We start from the raw sequence: 15,673 nt of genomic DNA on the forward strand, positions 1-15,673 counted from the left end.
ATGAAGCCACAATGGAGCATTGGTGACTAACGCAGGCCATGCATTGTGAGACTGCTAAGGGCTTCACCAGGGTTTTAGTTACTCACGCCACCCGGGTCTATTCCCAGCTGTGCCACTGACTCTGCATGACCATGCATGTGTCATTCCCCCGCTCTGTGCCTCTGTCTGAACAAGCAAGGTCATCACAGGGACCTGCCGCCCCAGGGTGTGGTGAGGAGCAATTAAACCAGTCTGCAAAATGCTGTCAGATCCTCCCTCAGGGACAGGTAACTGGCTGCTACTGGAGACACTGAGCCAGTTTATTAGACACAGGAGAAGCACTGGAGGGGTCTGGCAGAAACTGTCTCGGAAGGAACGTGTCATCTGCCTCCCAAAACACAGAGAGAAACCCTATAAAATAGGGCCATAGGATCCATATATATGGATAATTTCTTTAACAACAATGTACATTCACAGGGTAGGCCCACTGCTCAACGAGATGGGGAAACAATAACAGAAAACGTGGAAATGGCAGAAGTGCTTCAGTTTTCACCAAAAAGGTTAGTAGTGATTGAACGTCTAACATTGTGAATGCCAATGAAAATGAGGTAGGATCAGATGCTAAAATAGGGAAAGGGCAAGTTAAAAATTACTTAAGACAAGTTAGATGCCTTTAAGGCACCAGTCTCTGATGAAATGCATCTTAGAATACTCAAGGAGCTGACTGAGGAGATATCTGAACCATTACCAAATATCTTCAAAAAGTCATGGAAGATGGGAGAGATTCCAGAGGACTGGATAAGGGCAAATATGGTGCCCATCTATAAAAAGAGGATGAGGACAACCCGGGAAATTACAGACCAGTCAGCTTAACTTCTGTACCCAGAAAGATAATGGAAGCAATCAATTTGCAGATACCCAGAAGATAATAAAGTGATAAGCAAGCACAGATTTGTCAATAACAAATTGTGTCAAACCAACCTAATAGCTCTCTTTGGCCTGGTCTACACTACACGTTTAAATCGAATTTAGCAGCGTTAAACCGATTTAACCCTGCACCTGTCCACACAACGAGGCCCTTTATATCAATATAAAGGGCTCTTTAAACTGATTTCTGTACTCCTCCCCGACGAGAGGAGTAGCGCTGAAATCGGTATTGCCATGTCGGATCAGGGTTAGTGTGGCTGCAAATCGACGGTATCGGCCTCCGAGTGGTATCTCACAGTGCACCATTGTGACCGCTCTGGAAAGCAATCTGAACTCGGATGCACTGGCCAGGTAGACAGGAAAAGCCCCGCGAACCTTTGAATTTCATTTCCTGTTTGCCCAGCGTGGAGCTCTGATCAGCACGGGTGGCGATGCAGTCCCAAATCCAAAAAGAGCTCCAGCATGGACCGTACAGGAGATACTGGATCTGATCGCTGTATGGGGAGACAAATCTGTTCTATCAGAGCTCCGTTCCAGAAGATGAAATGACAAAGCATTTGAAAAAATCTCCAGGCTATGATAGACAGAGGCCACAGCACAGTGGTGTGTGACAAGTGTAACGGAAAGCCAAAGAATCAAATGGACGCTCATGGAGGGAGGGAGTGGGTACTGAGGACTCCAGCTATCCCACAGTCCCCGCAGTCTCCGAAAAGCATTTGCATTCTTGGCTGAGCTCCCAATCCAGGGAAAAAGGGCGCGAAATGATTGCCATTGCTTTCACGGAGGAAGGATTGAGTAACGACATTTACCCAGAATCCCCCACGACACTGTTTTTGCATTGGGATCTCATCCCAGAATTCCAATGGGCAGGGGAGACTGTGGGAACTATGGGATAGCTATGGGATAGCTACCCACTGTGCAACACTCCGGAAATCGACGCTAGCCTCTATATATGGACGCACACCGCCGAATTAATGTGCTTAGTGTGGCCGCGTGCATTCGACTTTATACAATCTGTTTTACAAAACCGGTTTATGTAAAATTGGAATAATCCCATAGTGTAGACATACCCTTTGACTGGGTAACAAGCCTTGTGGATGGGGGCGGGAAGCAGTAAAATGTGGTCTATCTTGACTTTAGTAAGACTTTTGATACTGTCTCGCATGATCTTATAAACAAACTAAGGAAATACAACCTAGATGGAGCTACTATAAAGGGATGCATAACTGGTTGAAAAAACATTCCCAGAGAGTACTGATCAGTGGTTCACAGTCATGCTGGAAGGGCATAACGAGTGGGGTCCCACGGGGATCAGTTCTGGGTCCAGTTCTGTTCGATATCTTTATCAATGACTTAGATAACAGCATAGAGAGTACACTTAAAAAGTTTGCCAACAATACCAAGCTGGGAGACATTGCAAGAGCTTTGGAGGATAGGATTAAAATTCAAAATGATCTGGACAAACTGGAGAAATGGTCTGAAGTAAATAGGATGAAATTCAATAAGGACAAATGCAAAGTACTCCACTTAGGAAGGACCAATCAGTTGCACACATACAAAATGGGAAATGACTGCCTAGGAAGGAGTACTGCAGAAAGGGATCTGGGGGTCATAGTGGATCACAAGCTAAATATGAGTCAATAGTGTAACACTGACGCAAAAAAAAAAGCAAACATCATTCTGGGATGTATTAGCAGGAGTGTTGCAAGGCAGACACGAGAAGTAATTCTTCCACTCTACTCTGCACTGATTAGGCCTCAGCTGGAGTATTGTGTCCAGTTCTTGGCGCCACATTTCAGGAAAGACGTTGACAAATTGGAGAAAGTCCAGAGAAGAGCAACAAAAATGATTAAAGGTCTAGAAAACATGACCTCTGAGGGAAGATTGAAAAAACTGGGTTTGTTTAGTCTGGAGAAGAGAATGGGGGACACGATAACAGTTTTCAAGTACATAAAAGGTTGTTACAAGGAGGAGGGAGAAATTGTTCTAGTTAATCTCGGAGGATAGGACAAGAAGCAATGAGTTTATTGCAGTAAGGGCAGTTAGAGCCTGTAAACCAAGGTTTCTCAACCCATAGGTCGGGACCCAACATTGGGGTCACCAGAATGTTTCAAAGGGTCACTTGGCAGCTCCTGTCCCTTGCTGCTCCAGGCACTGCAACCTCTGGGGTCCCAGCACCACTCCGCCTTGGCCCAGCTGCCATGATGACGGGAGTCCAGGTAGGACAAATGTGAGTGACAACTCCGGGTCACAACTCCACTTACACAAATTTGGTCCAGTCAGGCCAAACCTGAGCTGTGCTGCAACCCTGGAGCAAAGAGCCAAGCCCAGCCAGCCCCACAGCACAGAAGCTGCAGGAGCCACCACAGTGAGGTGAGTGCTGGGCAGGACTTGACTGAAACCACCCCAGAGTCTCCACCCCTAGACTATTTATTGGCTGTAAACATTTGCAAATGGGTCCCAAGCCTAAAAAGGCTGAAAACCACTGATCTAGACAGTAATAGAAATATGAGATAGCGTCTCCAGTTCATGAGAATTAAATCCAGCAAAGGGGGAAGTGAGAGGGAGGGATCCTGGCTTTTCATTCTAAAATGCTGGTTATCTTGAGGGAATCATGATTTGGCCAGTCAGAGCTCTTAGTTTGGATCAGAGCTGAAAGTGTCCAGATGTGAACAGGCCAAGGTGTGCCGTGCAGGCAGATGGGCTGCATTGTCACAGCTGGAGGAGGGCTCTGGGACAGGCACATTCAGGGTAGAGCAGGGGGTGCAAGATTTTTTTTTTCTGGGGGGTCAGTTTCAGCTCAGTCAGGGTTAATGACAAAAGCTCCAACTTGTAGCAATGCTTCTCCGTGGGCAGATGCAGCCTGCTCCGGGGCAGTACACACTGGTCTCCTCATAGCAGTCCTGAGGCTGATACCAGCAGAGGTCTGGCAGGTGATGCTTGGGTCAGACCAGGGCTTGGTCCCACCCAAATCCTTTCCCTGCGGAATAGGTGCTGGTGGTTCCAGCAGATGGAGACCAGATCTGCTCTAGAAATTATCTGAGGAAGTTCTTGGGCCTGTGCGATACATCAGATCAGACTAGATGATCACAGTGGTCCCTGCTTGCCTTGGAATCTATGACCCATGCAGAGGAGGGGTCAGCAGCAGGAATTGGTACTCTGGCTCATGACTGACTAAGCAGCAGTTCTGCAGAAAAGGACCTGGGGATTCCAGTGGATGAGAAGCTGGATATAAGTCAGCAGTGTGCTAGTTGCCAAGAAGGCTAACGGCATATTGGACTGTATTAGTTGGAGCACCGCCAGCAGATCAAAGGAAGTGATTATTCCCCTCTGCGGCACTGGTGAGGCCACATCTGGAGTATTGCATGCGGTTTTGGTCCCCCCACTACAGAAAGGATGTGGACAAATTGGAGAGAGTCCAGTGGAGGGCAATGAAAATGATTAGGGGGCTGGGGCGCATTATGATGAGAGGCTGAGGGAACTGCGCTTATTTAGTCCACAGAAGAGAAGAGTGAGGGGGGATTTGATAGCAGCCTTCAACTACCTGAAGGAGGGTTCCAAAGAGTCACTGAAATGGGTTATCTAGGGAGGTGGTGGATTCTCCATCCTAAGAGGTTTTTAAGGCCCAGTTTGACAAATCCTTGACTGGGATGATTTAGTTGGGGTTGGTCCTGCTTTGAGCAGGAAGTTGGACTAGATGACCTCCTGAGGTCTCTTCCAACCCTAATCTTCTATGATTCTGTTATAGCAGGCTGGATACAAACAAGCATGTCAGTTCATATTCACAAATCCAGTCTGTCAAACCTAGCACTGAAGACTTAAAACAATGGAGTTGTACAGACCAGGGCACTCTGCTGAGTGGGTAAATGGTGACTAAATGTTTAAGTCTGTATTTGGCATCTGTCTAGCTTGCTTGGTACCATTTATTTTTCCAAGAGAAACTAGGATTTTTTTTTTTTTAATTAAAAAACTGTTCCTCTCAATTTCTTTACCCAATAAGGCTACCAAATGAGGTCAATTCTTAATTTCTTTCTGCTAGAAAGAGGCCAGGAGAATTTCCAAAAATCATCATTTGGTAATCTGTATGCAAGAATTACTGATTAGGATATCACATCCAATATAATAGGAGACATGCCCATCATAAATGGATAAAGTCTCCTCTTCCACTATTTCCTCCAACAATTATCCTCACCTGATCTATGTACCTTGTACTTTCACCAGACAAGTTCTACCAAGTCAGCATTTGAAAAGACCTGAGACAAGGTGGGTGAAATCTTTTATTGGACCAACTAAACAACTACCTCACCCACCTTGTCCCTCTAATATGCTGGGACAAAAACACTGCAAGATGTTATGCTATGCAAGGTTACAGGCCATCTTTCCCAAGAGACAGCACATTGATCCAGGATCCTCTTGTCTATCCCCATCCTTCCTCCATCATGGCAGAGGGACATTTGACAGGAAATTGTCAGAGGCCAATGTTTGCCAAATGTGTTAGTCTCTGAAGTGCCACAAGGACTCCCCACTGTTTTTCCTTTGGGTGAGCACCCCTCATCCTACCCATCACTCACTGCTGCATTTATGGTTTGAATTGAAATGCAGCTCTGCAAAGAGCTGCAGCTGATCTGTTCTGGCAGCCACAGCACTGTGGTAGCTCCTGGGTCATGCTCTAGTCATAAGCAGGGAGCAGATTACTCCATGTAAGATGTAGTTAAGGGACAATGTGACATTGCACTCCATATGTTTATGGAAATATGCTTATGAGTGAATACAATGTAACTGGATTATGCTTTATGCAAAAGGTCTTTTGTAAGGTATCCATCCAGAGTTTATGATCTGACTATGTTCATCCCATTTGTTTGTGTGTATTTGTCTGGAGTTAAGAAAATAAGAACATTTACATCAGTAATACAAGTGTAAGTGGAAGCCATCAAGGGTGCTTCAGAATCAGTCACCTGTAAATGGCTGTTTACTTGCAAAACTTCTGGGGTACTTCCCCTAGTCTCCATTCTTTGCTGGTCAGCCTTGGGTCTCAGGACATGTGACCCTGTCACATGATACTGGAATTCATTTTAAACCTGTTGCTTTTACATTTAGGAGAGGGGGTGGGAAGCCAAAGAGACAAGGATTCCCACTGACAGAACAGTTGCTCTGTCTTTGACACTTAAATGGCTGCACTTAAACCCTCTTTCTCTGCTTCCACACCACCTTGGGCCAAAGCTATAAAGGGGGTGGAACAGAAGGGGGCTGCTAGTCATGAGAAATCCCTGAGTTACCACCTGAGCTGGAACTAACAACTGTACCAGGGAAAGGATTGGGCCCATATTAGGGAGGAGTCTAGTCTGTGAAAGCATCTTATCGGAACATCTGATGGTGAGATTTAGTAGTCATCTTTTTGATGTATTAGGCTTAGACTTGCATGTTTTGATTTATTTTGCTTGGTAACTTTGTTCTATTCTATGACCACTTAAATCCTACTTTTTATACTGAATAAAATCACTTTATTAACCCAGAGTAAGTGATTAATACCTGGGGCAGCAAACAGCTGTGCATCTCTATCAGTGTTATAGAGGGCAGATTTATGAGTTTACCCTATATAACTTTACAGAGTAAAACTGATTTGGGGTTTGGATCTCATTGGGAGCTGGGTGTCTGGGTGCTGGAGACAGGAGTACTTGCTGAGCTGTTTTCAGTTAAGTCTGCAGCTTTGGGGGTATGGTTCAGACCCTGGGTCTGTGCTGCAGCAGACTAGCATGTCTGGCTCAACAAGGTAGGGTTCTGGAGTCCCAAGCTGGCAAAGAAAACAGGCTCAGATGTAGTTTCAGCACATCAGGTAACAGTCCCAAGAGGGTGTCTGACTGAACCCATCAAATTGGTGAAGGGAAGCATGGCTGGCATAGCAGCCTTGTGACTTGCAATGAACTGCCACAGAGGAAAGAGCTTCAGGGCCCAGCTAGTCAGCTGGGCCCTGTGGGGAGGAATGCGGAGTGAATGCCTACCCATATCCTTCCCCAGCTGTTCTGGGACCCACTTGTAGACTCAGGAGTCTGTTTTGTGTAAGGACAGGAAAGAGCAGCGATCAAAGCTCCTAAGGCCTGGGCTGCACTCAGAACAGTAAAGCATCTGCTAATTAAGTTGTGTGGGAAAAAAACTCAGGTTACATCCTCACAAAAGGACTGCAGCAGCACAGATAGTGCTGTGGTGTAAATGCTTGCTACCACAACCAAAGGGTCCCCCCCCCAGCAGCATCTACACTGGTGGTTAGTCAGCTCAATTACTCTCAGTATGTGCAAGTCTCACACCATGGGAGACATAGCTAGGTCGACAAGCCCTAGGTCTGGGCTAGACTATTATGCTGTTGTACTAGTAGTAGGCAATGTATAGTAGTGTAGCTTAGCTAGCTTTGCTGAACCAGAATAAGCTATTCTGGTAGAAGCACCTACACCAGTAACAGCCCACAGTCAGTTTTCCTACTACTTCAGTACAGACAAGGCCTTAGTTCCTGTGCCCAGAACTACTGTTCGACAGGGAAGTTTCCCCAGTGCTCTCCCATGCAGCTCCTTCCACCTCCCTGCACATCCCCATTAAAGAAAGACTAAGAACTGCTGCAACGTGTTTATTATGTGCCAAAAACTACACCACAGCTTACTCCACGCATCTGTAGGAGAGTGCAGTCTTGCCTGCATATACTACAATGAGGTAGAGACTTCACACACAGCTTCACAAAAACCCCACAAAGAGCAGCTGGGATATACAACATCAGCTCAGCAGGAAAAAGGGAAAAAAATATGACACTGGTTCTTTGGCACACAGCTTCCAATAGAGGGGAAAGTAAAAAATAAATTATAAAGTTCTCAAATCCCAGCAGCATTCAGTTGACTGCACTGTTGCTTTTTACATTTCTTAAACAAAGGGAAAGGTACTTGTCCCCTCTAAGAGAAAGGGCTCCTATGAACCTTTGTCTGCCCACAAGACGCAGCCCTTTTAGCTCAGTTACAAAAGAAAATTAAGTCCTGTGACTGTGATTAAAAACCTCTATCAACCCCCCTTAAGTGCAACTTAAAAAAGTGCAACAAACTATTTAAAACTATATACAGCAGCTCAGAGATCGTTTATCCGGTCCAGTTTCAAATCCAAAAATCCTGTCCTTTTCTTGTTGCAAACCCCTTGATTCACAACTGTGAAACTTGTCTTCTAACCAGCAGCCCCAGACACAAATTGCAATAATGTTAAAAGCTGCCAGGAAAGAAAAATTCTTGTTTCAAACGACTTAAAAACCGTTTTAAGAGTGTAAAAAGGAACTGGTAAAAACCCTCGAGCGTAAAATATGAAATATGATTTGGTTTAAATGAAGAGCAAAGTCTCCTTTGTTGTTACAGTAAAAAACGCCAGCTGAACATTCAGTTTATGCCGTTCAGATGGGGGTTAAATGAATGGAAAGGCACTGTATGGCAACTGCAAAAAAATGGAGCCAATGAGACCTGCATTATTACCATCAGTATTGCAAGGAATGTAAAAAAGCGCCTTTAATAAATAAAAAACCTAGGTGAAGGCATCTGCATAGACACCTTCTCAAAACATGGCCCTTTTTGCTTCTTGTCAGCAAACGAGGAACCAAAGTCTGGGAACTGCAGAATTGTTTGAGGGGCCCTCCCCCCTCAAAAAACCCCCAAACAAAACCCGACAAAATTCACTGTGCATTAGTGCAGAAACAAATAAAGACCAGCAAGTGCAAACGTGAATGTAAGATTTCCCCATTAGTCCTCAGGAAGCGCGTTCCCAGTCTGGGTCTGGCACTGGCAGGCACGCTCGTGCTCTCTCCACTTGGCAGGTTAACAAAAGAACTTTCTCCTGTAACTGCGGCAGCTCCTGGTGCATCTGCTGCCTCTCTAGCTGGAGTCTCTGTTCTTCTGGTTGCGCATCAGTGGGCGGTGGTGACGCAGGACCTCCATGGAATGTTGCCAGTGCCAGCAGGAGCGACAGAAGTACTTGAAGCAGACCTGCAGGGAGAAATAGGCAGGGATTACTGAAGGGGTTCACAGCAGAGCTGGGGTGGGGGGAGAACTGCTGCAAGCAGCTGAGTCTCTTGAAAGAAGGAGAGACTGGTTCATGGGATAAGCCATCTTGCCTCTAGCAACCAGTTAATTGGAGCATGCCAGGAGTGATCCAGCATCCACATTCATCTCTTTGTGGTCAATAGACAAGGCCTTTGCTCCTGAAGGAATTCAGTCTCTGCTCAATCCATGCTCTGAGTTTCAGAGGGGTCACAGCCAGAGGTGGGGTGAAACTAACTTAAAGGACTTACTGGTATGCCGGAGCCCTGAGCAGGGGGCATGGCCTCAACCAGAAGAGGAGGGGCCTTTCAAGATTTAAAGGCCCTGGGGGTCCAGCTGTGGCTGGGAGCCCCAGGGCCTTTAAAATCACTCCAGAGCTACCAGCTGTAGAGGCAGCTGGGAACCCTGGGACACGTTAAAGGGCCCAGGGCTCCAGCCGCTGCGCGGGGGGAGCTCCAGGCCTTTTAAATCACCATGGGATCCCGGCTGCTGGAGCTCCCGCGGTGATTTAAAGGACCTGGGGCTCCCCTGCAGCAGCTAGAGCCCCGGGCCCTTTAAGTCACCACTGCAGAAGCCAGTCCAATCTGGTACAGTGTACTGCTCTTGCCAGTATGCCGTACTGGACTGTACTGGCTTACTTTCACCTCTGGCGAGAGGGAATGTTGTGATGCTGCCTCAGTATGTGTGTAGCGAGGGGACATCAGTCTCCAGGGTCATTACGCTGGCCCCTTGCACTGGTAGTATTTAAATGAGGGTTTAAAGCAGGGGTCTCAAACTCAATTTACCTTTGGACAAGTGCCAGTCCTCAAATCCTCCCAGTGGGCCAATAATGTCACTCATGCTGCCTAGAACCTGCCCCTCAAAACTCCACCCCCACCTGCTTAAGGCTCTGGGAGGGAGTTGGGCAGGGTGTGGTGCTTACCTGGGGCTCCAAGGTGGGGCAGGCATGGGGCCTCTGCCCGCTGCTGCCCCCAGCACTGCCCCTGCAGCTTCCCATTGGCTGCAGGGGTGCTCAGGGCAGCAGCAGCATGGAGAGGCAAAGCCCTGCCCTGGGGCCACAGGGAGGGGCCAGCAGAAACATGGAGCAAGCAGGCAGACCACTCAGCTCTGCTGTGCTGCTGGGCCCCAAGGCCATTTTAAATGGCCTGGGGAGTGCCTGGGGGTGGCAGGTGGGGCCAAGAGAGACCTGGCCCCAAAACTGCTGGAGCCCCACAGGCCACATTGGGGAGGTTCCGGCCTGCGAGTTGGAGACCCCTGGTTTAAAGTGAAGACTTAAAAAAGCCAGTCTTCTCCCTGGTCAGGAAACCTTTACATCTCAGAGGTGTATTACTTTGAGAGGGGGGGTTACAGTTAAACTGCTGAGTTCAGCTTTCCTGAGCAGTTAGTTCCATTCCCTAATGAAATCGGCCCCCTTTCAATAAAAGGAAATAAAGTTTGGAATAGAGAAGCTCATCTGAGAGCACTCCTTAATTCTGGGGTGCAAAGCACCTCCAAGCGCCCAGTTGCCTACATCCATGGACTGCAGCTTGCAGCACAGGCCATGCCTATTTCATAGTGGTACAGTATGTGTTAGTGACCACATGTTCGCATTCACAACCAGGTGTTGCACAAGGCTTGTAGATCAGTGTTTCTAGACTATGGTTTCCTCTCCTAGGGAGCTCAAGGCAGCTTGATCCCCATTCTACCACACGCAAGTTGTTCCTTCCAGGGGAGTACTAGCATCCCAATCAAACAGTGGAATGAACCATGTTTTTGCACAAACCACAAATTTGTCACCACTCAGTTTAGGTTAGTGGTGGCACCTGGCTGCTGGATCCCCCCGATGAAGGGTCCAGAAGACATTCCCTGGCTGAGCTTGTTTCAATCTGGAAGCATTTCAGTCTGTGCAACTATGAAAGGGCCTCAAGACACCGAACACAGAGTGAGCCCTGCATTAAGGCTCCTCTGTTCCTACCTTGCTTCTTGCCTCCAAACCCCACTTCAATACAGATATGGTTTTAGCCCTCACATGCAGGTAGCTTACGTCTGTTTCTAGCCCCGGTGGCTTGCATATCAGACCTCAAATACACCACTGACTTAGCTCAGCAGGGCCATTTTATCTGGCTCAGAGCCAGATGCAGCAGGCTGTAGGGCTCCAGTCTGCAGTCCCTGGCTACCTGCAGACCAGACGCTCCCAGGACTTGGTGTTAAGTGGGCATGATCTCACTGTGCAATCAAACAGTTATTGCCTCCACCCAAGGCCAGTAACGTGTTCCTCATTTTGCATGAAAAAAATCACAAAAGATGGCACCTTGCCTGCCCCAATGTGCTGTACCAAGGGGCTGTCCTGCCCTTAAGTGCATATTCATCCCCATCCCTGAGCCCTGGCTAGTGTCCTTATAGCTATGCAGGCTGGTAAGGCATCTGGATCCCCCAGGGGGGTTGTCTGAGGCACCTGGCCAGGAGCGAGAGATAACAAGCATTCCCAGTGCCAATGCACAATCTGTGGCAGACCTCTAAATGCCAAGCATGCTAGCACCCTCTGTGCACCCCAGGAGCTGTGGGGGCAGACCCTGATCTACTCAAGGACCTGCTGCATGTGAAGTTCCTGCTCCTGGATTGAGCACAGCTAGCTGGTAATGTATGATCCCCACCAAATTCAGAGTTACCTGATCTCTGCAGAAGAAGGGACCTGGCTGGGCACTGCAGACTTGACACATGGAATCTTCTAGATATGGGTCAATCTGAACCTGCACAAGGGCAAGGAGAGTCAATCAGGCTGAAGTCAGGACACTGGGCAGGCCAGGCCATGTCAGGAGCAGCACTGCTCTGGCTGCAGCTTGCACCTGGCAGGACCTGTCTGCAGCAAGGGTGACTGTTTAGGTAATGCTGTGCTTGGAGGAGGTTATGTGCACTGTGGGACAGTGTGATTGGTGGAGCTCCAGGGGGATCCAGTTCTCAGTACTATTTCCAGACAGGCTCAGACCAGGTGTGGTGAGAGCTTGGCCTCAGACCACCCAAGTTCAGCTCCGGGGACCCCAGGGTGATCAAAGAAATAACTGTCACTTGTCCAGAAGCCCACCTAGGCCGGACTGGGGCAGAATCCAGGAGCAGCAGCTCCCTTACAGAGGGTACCTAACCTGCTGCACCAGGGGGCTGGAGTCGCCCATCCCTGGGAAGAGCTAAAGGGCCCAAACCACCGTGTGTTGATGGCCCCAGGGACAAGCTGAAGAAGTTTCAAACAGCTCAGAACCTGGCAAGCTCTTGACCTTCAGAGAGGACAGTAACAATCAGGCTCAGGTGACACAGCGAAGGCCCATCCTGTAACACAAGCTGGGGGTGGGATTCCCAGACTGCTGTGTGGAGTGTCCCAGAAACTCCATTTATAGGGGACAAAGCCTCCATCTTCCTCTGCAACTTCTGTCCAAGTCAGTGGGCCTGTCCCAAGAGGTCAAGGAAGATCTGGCTGGTACCTGCTCTCAGGGGCAGCCTGGTACATGGGCACTGAGTGCAGTGGGTATGTCCTACTCCAATGCTTTCAGACCACAGCAGCTTTGCTGTTGCTGCCCAAAGGTCTCTGGAGATGCTTGCTCCCCAGGCCATGGGTAGGGGCTGCTCTAGTGCAGGGTCATGATGGATACTTGGTGCCTGCAGAGGGGGAATCTGCCTGGTCACCCAGCTAAGGTTCACCACTCACCCCAGGGACAAGAGGCCAGATGAGCCTTGAGGGTACATGCCACGCTGCAGCAGTGTGGATGGCACTGGAGGATAGGCTGTACTTGCCTCCCAACACAGGTGTCATTTAAGAGGGGGCAGGAGGCCCCATGCATGTGCCCTGGGCACATCAGAAGCACCTCTGGAGGCAGGGCAGACTACAGCTGTTTGAGTGGGGAAACCTCTTGGGCCAACACTGGCCCATGGGCCCCAGTGAGGCCTGGAGGCCATCAATCCCAGCTGCAGGGTCCCTTCCCCACACCAGGAAGCTTTTGCTTGTCCCTGGGCCAGAGCTCTTGGCACAGGCATGGGCTGAGCAGCACTACTGTCTAACAGGAGGCAGGGTGACAGCCTGAGGGAGTGGGGAAAGACTGCCTAGCACCCCACCTGCCAAACTCACCCAGCTCCTGGAGACAGTTACCAGCACCCACCCACAGTAGGGCAGCTGGTAGTCCCACTTCCCCCACGCTGATTGAGTGAGCAACCTGGGTCCCTGCAGTTAGAACCAGCCCCACAGTAGTTTTCCCACTCAAGAGGGACTCCCAGGGATAGACACAGGGACAGCATTTCTGTGTTTGCTCTCTGGCCTCATGGTTATTTGCTCTCTCGCTAGCACTCCTGAAGGGGCTTCTCTGGAGCAGCACTGACGGGGCATTTCCAGGCGCACGGCCTCTCAGACATCTCCCTGCAGCATTCCTGGCACTGGCAGACGTACTGGTCTCATCTGCCTCCAGCTGGAAACCCTGACCTAACTTCAACCACTTAGTGAAGACAGCCCAAGGCTTGTACTGGAGCTGGAGCACTGACCAACACCTCCGAAGTTGTGCTGGAGTGCAGACACCGCCAGCCACAAGGAGCCCTTCAGGAGAGGAGCCTGACAGCAGAGGGCCCAGTGTCAGTGTTCCCAGCATGCTTAGGGTGTGGATGACCCCTGATGGTGCAGTCACAGCTACATCCTGTAGTCTAAAAGCAACTAAGACTGGACTGACTAAAGCATGGAGGTGGCAGTGTCCCTGTTTGGTTTCCTCTGCAAACAGAGGGCCTGAGGCTGGGCCATAGGAAGCCAGCAGACTAATGGTATTCAGACAGAGCACCCAGGAGGTAGAGCCTGGTGCCATTTGCCACACCAGGCCAGGTGCCAGGCAGCCCTAGCAGAGTCTCTCCTACTGACCCCACTTACCTTTTTAGTGAACTTGGTGGTTTTGATCTCCACGAATGCAGCGCTGACTGCCTTCAGGTAACTGCGCTGGTTGTTAAAGGTAACACGGCCAGATCCTGAAATGAGCCAGACCATTAGTGCAACACCAAGAGGAAACTAAGCAGAGGCTGGGAGAGAACCTGCAGGGTGAGCTGCCAAGCTAACCCCAGAACCACCCCAAGAACTGAACTGCAGCATCTCCAGGCTCTGCTCTTTCAGGCCCAAGGAAAAGCCACCACGGCAGCAGGCCTAATTCTCCTAGTATGAGGCAATCAGCGCATGTTCCATCAGAAGAATATCAAGGCTTTGTGGCTATGCCTCCCCCTCTCCCAAACTCATGGGAACACATGGAAGCACAGCATAGGCATTCAATGTGGTTTATGGTAAAGTCCGTTCCAGTGTTGGTTCTGCAGGGAGGATACATTGGGTACACTGCCTGCTTGGGGGCAGAAGCAGACCAGTCACTGGCAGTCAGGATACCCTGCCTCCTGGAGTTCCTTCCAGTTGAGACAGCTTCTGCAGCCACAGTCACTCATGTCTATTTTCCTAAACTAGGTGCATTAACCATGCATGGGCTTGGAAGGGTTTGTTATCAGTAAAAGTCAACAATTTCACTGTACGCACAAACTGAGGAAATAATGTTTCCAATGATAACCATGATTTACAGACAGGCACAATAAGGAACAGTTTGAGAATGAGTTTGATTTAAGGGTATTTACACTGTATGTTTTGACAAGTGACGTTGACAGTTCTAAAGCTTTAACTTTTGAATCTCAGCATCTGTTAGTAGTTTGACCCCTCCATATCCCACAATTGTGGGAATTTAAAATTGGTAAATGCCCATCACTATTCTATCAAAAAAAATAAAAGTCAAGTCCTGCCAAGCCTAACTGTACTCAGAAAATTTCTACTGCAAAGCAGGGCAAGTTCTACCTAGTGACAAACCCAAATACTTCAATGTCAAGTTTCCATCTATGCTGGATGATCCATTTGTCTCCAGAGTGGGTCAGATCCATGAAGAAAGTTCAGACATACACGGATATTTCCCCTGTCTTTGAGCTCAGGTCCATGGATCCATTACAATGGGATTTTCATAGCGTGCCTCTAGGGTAGGAAGCAGGATGATCCAAAACAAGGGGTTTTTCCTATGCAAGTCTCCATGGATGCACTAAGGCAAGGACCAGTGTTCTGCCAAAAAGTACACATTGGCAAAAACTGGATGACCAACATGCAGAACTTGGTGAATGTATCTACTGATGGTTGTGTGGCTGTTTAGCAGATCTCAATCCATGAGACTTTGCTATGGATAGGAGTTGTCCAAGCAAAATGGTAAAGCACTATGGGCCATGGCCATACAAGATCAGAATTCCCAGTAGGCGCACCACAGTCTGGCCTTCTGTTTGTGACACCAACTTGTTTTTCATGGTAGGCATCTCCATCTTCTATGCATGTTCTTTAAGAGTGCTTGTACTTGCAGGCCTGAGATGAGGATGAATCCTGTAACCAAATTCCCTTGGTACCACGTTTGTCCTGAATCCAAGATACAGTGGGATGGTTCCTGGAGTCTTTGCTTCAGGTTTCCTCCATACAGAACCCTGATCAGAAACTCTGTCCATGACCAGCAAAGTGAATTTTCTTCTTCCCTAAAGCCAATGTTACTGCCACTAGGATGCTGGGGAGAGTCCCTGGGAGCACATGCACGATCAAATGGTAGTGATCAAAGTTAAGAAAAGGTGGCTTCCATTGGTCTGCAAAACAGAAGCTGTCAGAGGATGGTAAAATGGGAACGCTCTGAAGACAAGCTTCCATTAGGAACTTAAAT

At 48.6% G+C, this 15,673-nt stretch overlaps 1 protein-coding gene across 4 annotated transcripts in view; it reads right to left on the reverse strand.

The window, feature by feature from the left end:
- Positions 1-7,506: 7,506 nt before the first annotated feature.
- The window catches only part of CPEB1 (cytoplasmic polyadenylation element binding protein 1), a 79,562-nt gene continuing 71,395 nt past the window's right edge, over positions 7,507-15,673 (reverse strand). For all 4 annotated transcript variants that reach the window (XM_039492858.1, XM_039492859.1, XM_039492855.1 and 1 more), the window contains 3 exons: positions 13,834-13,928; positions 11,609-11,689; positions 7,507-8,906 (listed from right to left, as the gene is read on the reverse strand). In XM_039492858.1, the coding sequence (XP_039348792.1) occupies positions 8,796-8,906; positions 11,609-11,689; positions 13,834-13,928 (287 nt within the window). In that variant the 3' untranslated portion in view covers positions 7,507-8,795. The remainder of the gene's footprint in view (positions 8,907-11,608; positions 11,690-13,833; positions 13,929-15,673) is intronic.

This window comes from Mauremys reevesii, linkage group 10 (assembly GCF_016161935.1).
Source record: "Mauremys reevesii isolate NIE-2019 linkage group 10, ASM1616193v1, whole genome shotgun sequence".
Lineage (NCBI taxonomy): Eukaryota > Metazoa > Chordata > Testudines > Geoemydidae > Mauremys > Mauremys reevesii.